The sequence below is a fragment of the Cebidichthys violaceus genome, unplaced genomic scaffold (assembly GCF_023349555.1).
Source record: "Cebidichthys violaceus isolate CVI_PGR_0920_01 unplaced genomic scaffold, fCebVio1.0.p SCAF_14, whole genome shotgun sequence".
NCBI classification, from domain to species: domain Eukaryota; kingdom Metazoa; phylum Chordata; class Actinopteri; order Perciformes; family Stichaeidae; genus Cebidichthys; species Cebidichthys violaceus.
In genome coordinates this window covers 16,165,157-16,175,467 of record NW_027176307.1, presented here as the reverse complement: position 1 = coordinate 16,175,467, position 10,311 = coordinate 16,165,157, and the positions used below count along the sequence as shown (strand labels likewise).

General features: G+C 44.0%; 1 protein-coding gene across 2 annotated transcripts; it reads left to right on the top strand.

Moving 5' to 3' along the window:
• The first annotated feature begins 454 nt into the window (after positions 1-454).
• Positions 455-10,227, top strand: mboat2b (membrane bound O-acyltransferase domain containing 2b). Of its 2 annotated transcripts, none has more exons than XM_068709162.1 (13): positions 455-625; positions 2,941-3,086; positions 3,858-3,935; positions 4,396-4,491; positions 4,576-4,631; positions 4,744-4,798; positions 4,891-5,062; positions 5,599-5,791; positions 5,902-6,005; positions 6,094-6,158; positions 6,568-6,700; positions 6,858-7,009; positions 7,358-10,227. In XM_068709162.1, the coding sequence occupies exons 1-13, from the start codon at positions 536-538 to the stop codon at positions 7,527-7,529; spliced, it is 1,512 nt and encodes a 503-aa protein (XP_068565263.1). In that variant the 5' UTR covers positions 455-535; the 3' UTR covers positions 7,530-10,227. The 2 variants fall into 2 exon arrangements, with proteins under 2 accessions (XP_068565263.1, XP_068565262.1); XM_068709161.1 differs by having other exon boundaries at positions 4,576-4,664.
• The last annotated feature ends 84 nt before the right edge of the window (positions 10,228-10,311 follow it).

Sequence of the window (10,311 nt, the reverse complement as noted above, 5' to 3'; positions counted from 1 at the left end):
ACAAAACGATGTAATTTGGCAAAAATTCTGTAGAAAATGCGAATGAATGATGTTTATGAATGCATCATCTATTATTACACGTATTAATTAAACGTTTTATTGTTCTATGTCTCTACTTTATAGATTAAAACATGGTTCAGGAAACCTGTAGAAATGATTTGATCATCATCATCATCAGAAACATGTTTATTAGACAACGAGAACAGAAAGAGAGGAGGAGGAAGGAGAGGTGAGAAGAGAAGAAGAAACAAAAAAGAAGAAGAGGAGAATCAAAGAAGAAGAAAAGAAGAAGAGGAGGAAGAGGAGGAAGGACCAGAAGAGATGGATGTGTGGGGAGAAGAAAGAGGGGGGGGCAGACAGACTGAGGAGGAGGAGGAGGAGGAGGAGGAACAGGAAGAAGAGGAGGAAGGAGCATCAGCAGCAGGACACACAGACACACAGACGGACTGTCGGAGGATCACGGAGCCTCCGCCGCCGCCTCTGAGCTGCTGCAGCCGGACACAGAAGCAGCAGACCCGGCCGCAGACACGGAGCCATGGCCTCTGAAGACAACCCATCCACGGCCTGCACCGGCTCCAGCCTGCTGCAGCCGGTCAGCGAGATCACCAACCTGCCGCTGGACCAGGTAAGATCCTCCACATCAGCCGAGCCGCGGATGCTCCGGGGCTCCGACACCGACCGGCCGCTGGGTCTCTGACACACCGAGATAAAAGCGACGTGCGCGGCAGCAAAAAACCAGTCTGAGAGCGAAACCGAGCGGATCAGAGCGACGACGGGTTTAAAATGGATGGAGGCCTCGAACACATACACAGACACACACACACACACACACACACACACACACACACACACACACACACACACACGCTCACAGACAGACACACACACACACACACACACACACACGCTCACAGACAGACACACACACGCTCACAGACAGACACACACACACACACACACACACACACACACACACACACACGCTCACAGACAGACAGACAGACAGACAGACAGACACACACACACACACACACACACACACACACACACACACACACACACACACAGTAAGGAAACTTAAACATTGTGTCGTCGGTGAGTCGAGATGGCAGCTGGGTGGTGGTGTGTCTGATGAAGATGATGAAGATGATGATGAAGAGCAGGAGGATAAATCAGAGATCAGCTGGTTGACTCTGAGGTCATGGTGCTCACAGAACCAAAGAATAATAATAATAATGATAATTATACATATATTAATACTAATAATAGTATTAACATGTAGTTAATAGAATCACAGTAATACAACCCAGCTCTGTGTAAACCATATATATCATGAAGTATGTGAAAGAAGAAGAAAATGACATTCATCAGATATTTGACTATTTGTAGGAGCTTGTTTCCAGACGTGATACATTTACTTCATTGATAGGATAACGTTTATAATGAAAGATTCTTAAATAATAGAATCAGTGACCCCTCACATTTGTCTGGTGAACAGCTGAACTACACTACTTTATAAATGGAGTACTTTTACATGAAAGTATCTGAATACCTCCTCCACACTGTAGACATAAAGTATCTGCTATATATTACATTACATTACAGTCATTTATCAGACGCTTTTATCCAAAGCGACTTACAATTCAGTATCTACACACCGTAGACGCAGCTACGGGAGACATTTTGGGGTTAAGTGTCTTGCTCAAGGACACATTGATATGAGACTAGTGGAGCAGGAGCGAACCACCGATCCTCTGATTGAAAGGCGGTCTCCACTTGGCCACACTCGTCTGTCGTTGAACTCGTCTGTCGTTGAAATCGTCTGTCGTTGAACTCGTCTGTCGTTGAACTCGTCTGTCGTTGAACTCGTCTGTAGTTGAAATCGTCTGTCGTTGAACTCGTCTGTCGTTGAAATCGTCTGTCGTTGAACTCGTCTGTCGTTGAAATCGTCTGTCGTTGAACTCGTCTGTTGTTGAAATCGTCTGTCGTTGAACTCGTCTGTAGTTGAAATCGTCTGTCGTTGAACTCGTCTGTAGTTGAACTCGTCTGTAGTTGAAATCGTCTGTCGTTGAACTCGTCTGTCGTTGAACTCGTCTGTCGTTGAAATCGTCTGTCGTTGAACTCGTCTGTCGTTGAAATCGTCTGTAGTTGAACTCGTCTGAACTCGTCTGTCGTTGAACTTGTCTGTAGTTGAACTCGTCTGAACTCGTCTGTAGTTGAACTCGTCTGAACTCGTCTGTCGTTGAACTCGTCTGTCGTTGAACTCGTCTGTCGTTGAACTCGTCTGTAGTTGAACTCGTCTGAACTCGTCTGTCGTTGAACTCGTCTGTAGTTGAACTCGTCTGTAGTTGAACTCGTCTGTCGCTGAACTCGTCTGTAGTTGAACTCGTCTGTCGTTGAACTCGTCTATTGTTTAACTCATCTGTTGTTCGTCTGTTGTTGAACTCATCCGACGTTGAACTCATCTAGTGTCCGTCTGTCGTTGAACTCGTCGGTCGTTGAACTCGTCGGTCGTTGAACTCGTCGGTCGTTGAACTCGTCTGTCGTTGAACTCGTCGGTCGTTGAACTCGTCTGTCGTTGAACTCGTCGGTTGTTGAACTCGTCGGTTGTTGAACTCGTCGGTTGTTGAACTTGTCTGTGTTGCTTCAGACAGCAGACGCAGGAGGAAACACTCTAATCGGTCAGTTTACACAACATTCATTATTAATTCACACCTATAAGCGTCACCTGTTTCACTTTACATCTGGATCAGATGTTACACTGCTGATACACAAACTCTCAGGAGTCACTGTGTCAGCAGTGTGTGTGGTTCTGTTAGCTGTTAGCTGTTAGCCACACACACAGTCCTCAACAATAACAAAGAACAAACTGTTTCCTCCTCTGTGTCTCTGGTCTCAGAGGATAATAATAATTACACTACCCTTCTCTCTGTCTGGCAGGTGAACTTTGTGGTGTGTCAGCTCTGTGCTTTGCTGTCGGCCTTCTGGTTTCGTCTTTTCCTTCATCCCAGTAAAACCAGTCCCTTCATCAGACACGTGGTGGCCACTTTACTGGGACTCTACTTCGCTCTCTTCTGCTTCGGCTGGTGAGACAGAAAAACAAATATTTGATTTAAAGATACAGACACAATCAGACAGTTATTGTTACATGAACAGTTTTAGATGTATTATTTCATGAGGTAGAGTACAGGGCAGTGGTGGAGAAAGTATTCAGATACTTTACTTCAGTAATAGTACTACTGCCACGCTGTAAAAATACTCTGCTTTGAAAATGTTACTTTAAGTAAAAGTATATCAGGAAAATTTTGTTAAAGGTGGAATGTAACTACGAACATTTACTCAAGTACTATACTTAAGTACAATTCAAGGTACTTGTACTTCTTGTATTTCCATTCTCTGCTACTTTATACTTACTACTCTCAGAGGTAAATATTGTACTTTTACTGCACTACATTTATCTGACAGCTTTATATATATATATATATATATATATATATATATATATATACCTGCTTACTTTGGTACTTTAAGTGTATTTTGATGCTGATACTATTGTACTTTTACGCAATAAACATTCTGAATGAGAACTCTTACTTTAATAATGTATTACTGTGGTATGTTTGATTGGTTCCCTGATGTTTGGTTGGTTCCCTGATGTTTGGTTGGTTCCCTGATGTTTGATTGGTTCCCTGATGTTTGGTTGGTTCCCTGATGTTTGGTTGGTTCCCTGATGTTTGGTTGGTTCCCTGATGTTTTGATGTTTGGTTTGTTCCCTGATGTTTGGTTTGTTCCCTGATATTTGATTGGATCCCTGGTGTTTGATTGGTTCCCTGACGTTTGGTTCCCTGTGTATTCAGGTACGCCCTTCACTTCCTACTTCAGAGTGGACTCACCTACGGCATCATGATCCTGACTGGAGTGGAACACATGCACAAGTGAGCTTCACAGAGTCCTCATGTGGTGTTAGTGGTTTAACAGAAACCCAGTGCGATGTTTGGAGGATCGGGTTCAGTGTCCAGGGCTTTCTACTGAATTTCATGGCCTTCTTCAGGAAGAAGACTGTCTCTGTTCAGAGATGGTCTCTGGTGTCAGACCTGAACATCCTCCTTGATCTTTACCTGGTCCTCCACTAAGTCCTGGTCCGTGATCTTTGACCCTGGTACTCCACTGAGTCCTTGTCCGTGACCAGTAGCAGCTGCACTGGAGCAGCTGCAGGTTTGGGGTCTTGCTCAGGGGCACCTCGGTGGTAGCAGTAAGGAACCAGTTCAGGGATCAAACCAGTGACCTTCAGTGGGTAGTTGTGGCTGTAATGGACTCTGCATTCTGTAGGGGGGGCGCTACCAGAACCTCATCTGGACCTGATGAAGGTTAACAAGGTTCTCTGTGTGTTTTCAGATACTGCCTCCTGGTGGCTCTCAGCTACCTGAGTCTGTGTCAGATCACTCGAGTCTACGTCTTCGACTACGGCATGTACTCCGCCGACTTCACAGGGTGAGAAACGCCTCCTGTCTGTCTGTCTGTCTGTCTGCTCGTCCACTCTGATGTCCCCATGGCTTCTGTCTGTTCTCTCTGCAGCCCCATGATGGTGATCACTCAGAAGATCACCAGTCTGGCCTTTGAGATCCACGACGGTGAGACAACGAGGATTTCAGAGTTGTTGGAAGGTTCATATTTAAAGCTTTTATTCATATATATATATATATATATATATATATATATATATTTGTGTTTTTCCTCGTACAGGGATGGCACGAAAAGAGGAAAGTCTGACTCCGGGACAGAAGATTTTGGCAATAAGGTTTGTTTGTAGTTTGTAGTTTCTCATTCACCTCCCAGTGTAGAAACCAGAGCCTTACTGGTCCTGGTCCTGGTCTGTGTGTGTGTCCACAGGAGGATGCCAAGTCTGCTGGAGTACTTCAGCTACAACTGTAACTTTATGGGGATCCTCGCCGGACCCACCAGCTCCTACAATGACTACATCGCCTTCATCGAGGGGGACCCCCGTCGCCATAGAGACCAGGAAGCCGACAGGAAGCTGAGGCAGAGCGAGCCCTCGCCAAACGTACGACACATAATGAAATAATATTATGACACAATACATTTAATTAGGACTGTTTCTGAGTTTCTAAATAGGATTTTATGACGATTAGGTCTCTGCTCCATAGACTCTCATCAATGGTTCCAGATGTTCTTCATGTTCAGGCTGGTTTAGTGGATTGGAAGCTAATCGTGGTCTATTTTTGGATAACAAGATATGTCTTCAGGGAGTGCAGTTAGTGACAGTGTGGGCTCCATGGTAACAGAAGTAGCAGCAGGGGGTGGGGCTTAGCAAAGGGTCAATTCTGATTGGATGCATGTAAAACTTGCTCAGCGCACACTCAAGCTACAAACTAAAATTCAGATTTCGTGGAGGAACAGTAACACATCATCTGCATAGCGACTGATTTTGTACAGTCTGAATGTCTTCAATGAAATGTTAAAGAGAGAGACAGAGAGAGAGAGACAGAGAGAGAGAGACACACAGACAGACAGACAGACAGAGAGGATGTTACTGTTCCCTTAAGTATAGTCAACTAGAACCAACATGTGTCTCCTCAGACCGAGGTCATCCGTAAAGTGGCCACCTCCTTCTTCTGCCTCCTGGTGTTCCTCTCAGTGTGTAAAGTTTTCCCCGTGGAGCGAAACATCGACGACGACTTCATCGCCAACATGCCGTTCTACGCCCAGGTGGTCTACCTGTACCTGTCCATGCTGACCACCAGACCCAAGTACTACTTCGTCTGGACGCTCGGTGAGTGTCTCACCTTTCTTCTTCTTCTTCTTCTTCTTCTTCTTCTAATCTATTGTTAACCTTGGACAGACTGTCTCACCTTTCTTCTTCTTGTCTATTGTTGACTTCAGCTGACGCCATCAACAACGCCGCTGGCTTTGGTTTTAATGGCTACGACATCGACGGCTCTCCTCGCTGGGACCTCATCTCCAACCTGAGGATCCTGAACATCGAGGTCTGGACTCTACTCGCCACATTTAACCTGAAGCTGCTCCGGATGTTTATTTCTACTAAACTGTTGATTTTCTCTGTTTCTCTTCCAGTTAGCCACCAGCTTCAAAGTGTTCCTCGACAACTGGAACATTCAGACAGCTCACTGGCTCAAAAGGTCTTAACGCATTCTGTTTCTATTAGTTTATAATGTTAATTATCTACAGTAGAACCACAGTGTGTTGGTCAGATGGACGGCAGTAAAAATCAGTAAAATATTTACCTCTTGAACTCTTGGTTTTCTTTTTAAAACCCTCCTTTTGTTTAACACTCATAGTTGTATCTCAACACTTATCTAATCTATAAGAGACAGCTAGCTTTAGGTTAATGCCTGAGGACGAGCACACTTGGAACACTTGTATTTTACTTTCTGTATTTGATTCAAACACATCACTCACAGTCACACAAGTCTCTGTGTGGACTGCTGCCTCTGCTGGTGGATCTGTAACAGGACGTTATTACCTCCACCTGCAGACACTATGAGTTGAACAATGGACTCATTATTCTGTCTGACCTCTGGTTGACAGGGTGTGTTACGAGCGATGTCCCTACCACCCGACGGCAGCCACCTTCATCCTGTCAGCCATGTGGCACGGAGCTTATCCGGGCTACTACCTCACCTTCCTCACCGGCATCGTCATCACGCTGGCTGCTAGAGCGGTGAGCTGTCCCTGCTAACTGCTAGCTCTTAGCTTGTAATGCTGCTACGTAACTGTTAGCTGTTAGCTCGTAATCGTGCTAGCTGACTGTTAGCTTGTACTCGTGCTAGCTGTTAGCTGGTGATGAGTCCACTAACTGTAACGTTTTAATCTCTCAGGTCCGACACAACGTTCGACCTCACTTCCTGCAGTCACCCGCCCACAAGCTGGTCTATGATGTCATCACGTGGGCAGCCACTCAGATCGCCATCTGCTACACAGTGGTGCCTTTTGTCCTTCTGTCCGTCGGTCCATCCATCAAGTTCTACAGGTCAGTAAGCAGTCAGATTTAAATCAGGTTTAACTTTGAGCTAGTCAGGTTTAAATCAGGTTTAACTTTGAGACAGTCAGGTTTAACTCTGGTTTAACTTTGAGCTATTCAGATTTAACTCAAGTTTAACTTTGAGCTAGTCAGGTCAGCTTTAGTCCATTGTTGAGGACACTTCACCTCATATAATCCTGTTTACTACAAACATACCTCAACACTGGGAAACTGTTCAGTGTGTAAAAACACTGAATCTCTTCCTTTAGCTGTTCGATGGGTTAAGTCGTGAGAATCGAGAACTCAGACGTGGTGTTATATCTGAACTCTCTTCACCATGTTCCCTCCTCCCTGCAGGTCCTGGTACTTCAGCCTCCACATTGGCTGCGTTCTGCTGGCCGTGGCTCTGCCGGTCAAACCGAGACATCTCCGCCTCAAAGACCTGCACAAGAACCTTCACCAGGAGCCGGTCCAGCACCACCCGGAGGCTACAGACAGCAACTGCAGCCAGAAGGAGAAAAACACATGAGACCAGAGGACAAGAGAAACAATCATGTCCAACATTTTATTTCCATAAACTTGTATAGAAAGAAGAGGAGGTGAACCACATCAAAAGGAACCTTTCCTCCTGTCTCGGTACTGAAACACGATGGTTCACGACAGCAAGTTTAAAATACTGTATTATTTGGATTCACAGGACGACGAAACCAACAAAAAACAGGCCCTGAATATTTGCAGGTCTGAGTTTGTAGGATACTTGATGTGGTTTGACTGCCGGGACTCAAACACAAGGTTATTTTTTGGGTTGGGTGGCAGCTTCAGGTTAATGTGCAATGATGGAAGATAGGGTATATATATACATATATACAGTACATATATATATATATGTATATATGTACTGTATATATATACATGGAGCAGCTGTCCTGAAGTGTCATGGCCGCCCTCTCCGGTCAGAAAGCTGCCGATTGAATGAATGAAAGGAGGAATAAATGAAAAGGATGAAGAGGAAAATGACTGAACGGACCATTTTAACGAGTACACGAATGAAAAGATAAAGTCCAGTAAAGAATCTCCACCACATTCTTCCCAGACCGTCTGACTCATCGTGTTATAATCTATTCAACCACAACTTCACAGTACTCATAGAATTTATAGTTTGGAGAAAAGTGCCAATGATTATTCCACTCAGTCGCCTTAGTTGTTCTGTCTTTTACAAGAAAAAGAAAAAGTGCTGCTTAGCAGGATAAGTATTAACTCTTTGTGGTGAGGGCGTTGTGTTTACATTTGTAGATGTCATGTTTTTTGTCACGTTGTTATTTATGTAAATTCAAAGACTTGTGTTTTGATGTAAGATGTGACGCCGCTTGAAGAAGATGAAAACGTCTCACGAGAGTTTAAGAAAAGTTAAAACTCCATGATGTGAAGTTAGAATACAGATCAGGTTCCTCTTAAATAAAAGCATCTCACAACAGCAGGAAGTGAACCCAACGTTCATCTGTTGGTTGCATGAAGGCGTTAGCTAATGTTTAGTTTAATAGCTGAACTGTTTGGTTTCAGGTTAGCTAACGGTTCAATTTAGCAGCTAAAATAAGCTGGTTTAGCGTAGCTGCTAACGCTGGTTTAGGGTTATTTAAAGGTTATCTAGGTGAGTTGTGAAGCTAAACAGACTGGTTCAGGTTAGCTAACTGTTTTAATGGTTAAATTGAACAGATATAATGGTTTAGATCAGCTTAGCTAACAGGGCAGTTACTAAAACAGTTTGGTAAAGCTAATGGTTGAGTTTAGAGGCTAAACCTTGGACGTATAGTAAGAACTAACTGGACCCAAAGATGGCGCCTATTCAGTCCGTTGAGAATTGCTGTTTCTAGCTTACCGGTTTACTTCCAGTGTTTCTCCCGCTGGCTCGTTGACTTTACAGTATTATAACCTTTTTTCAGCTTGACGAACGTTTGACATATATCCTATAAAACCTCCATGGATCAGAAGTTCTAATTAGAAAGAGTCATAATTGACTTTGCGGTTCGAGGTGTCCTCTCAACAGTTTTACAGACGTCTTGTTTTAATGGTGTTTTATGGGGAAATGCTTTTGGGCTGCAGGGGAATGTTTCATTGTAATAATGTGAGTGGTTACTGGCTTCTGATCCAGTTTTTGTTAAACATCCATGGTGTCAACACTTTGGTTTAACAGCCTAGTGAAAACAAACAACACTACAGCTTAGTTTGGCTAATGGGCAGTTTAGCAATGTTAGCATGGTTATGTGACCCAGATTAGCTGACTCTTGATTAGCTAAATCAACTGGTTCAGCTAGCAAATGGTTCATTTATGAGCTTTAACACTTTGGTTCAAGTTATGATTCAGTTGGGCTGAAAAACAGTTCAGTGTGGAGACTAAAACAGTTAGTTTTGGGGTTGGCTAACGCGTTCAGTGTCGAAGCTGAACCGGTTAGTGCCAGTTAGCTAACGGCTCAGTGTAGAAGCTGAACCGGTTAGCTCCAGTTAGCTAACGGCTCAGTGTAGAAGCTGAACCGGTTAGCTCCAGTGAGCTAACGGCTCAGTGTCGAAGCTGAACCGGTTAGTTCCAGTTAGCTAACGGCTCAGTGTCGAAGCTGAACCGGTTAGCTCCAGTTAGCTAACGGCTCAGTGTCGAAGCTGAACCGGTTAGCTCCAGTTAGCTAACAGTTCAGTTGAACTAAAGACAGTCCCAGGTTAGCTAACAGGACAGTTTGGTTCAGCTTGTCTCAGCTAAAGGTTCAGACTAGTAAATTCTTACTCCATTAATGTTTATAAAATGACGCATCATGCCATGTTAGCATGGTTATGTAGCATACCATGTTAGCATGGTTATGTAGCCTCCTGCCCATCTCTTTCTCCATGACGTGTTTCTAATCAGTGTTAAGTAGACGAGAGAACAAAAGACTTTCACGTTCAGTATATTTTTCACCACCAACTCGTTTATGTTCAGCGTGTCTCTTTTGGGCAGAATCAGTAAAAGCAGATTTGTTAACGTTCCCGTCTGTTCTCCTGTTTTATCACATTGTAAAAGCAACCTTGAGAACCTGGACGAGGATGTGACGACGTCACCGAGGAACATCGAGGCTTCGGCTCATTGTTTGAGACGAAACGTTCTTGAACCATCATGCCTGTAGGGTTGATATGGACGACATGTTTGTTTGGTTCTTTTGTAAAATTATGTGATTAAACCTTGGGATTTTTTTGACACTTGACGTTAAGTGTGTGTTGTTGATGTTTGAAAGGTTATCAGACTACCTGTAGAAGGTGATTAGTAACAGGAAGATAAGACCGCTCCT

Bases quoted from the DNA above. Each gene is read 5' to 3' on its own strand.
- mboat2b (XM_068709161.1), top strand. From the start codon at position 536: ATGGCCTCTGAAGACAACCCATCCACGGCCTGCACCGGCTCCAGCCTG. The intron at 4,492-4,575 runs GTGAGAAACGCC...TTCTCTCTGCAG, and splicing joins TACTCCGCCGACTTCACAGG to CCCCATGATGGTGATCACTC. The intron at 4,799-4,890 runs GTTTGTTTGTAG...GTGTGTCCACAG, and splicing joins CAGAAGATTTTGGCAATAAG to GAGGATGCCAAGTCTGCTGG.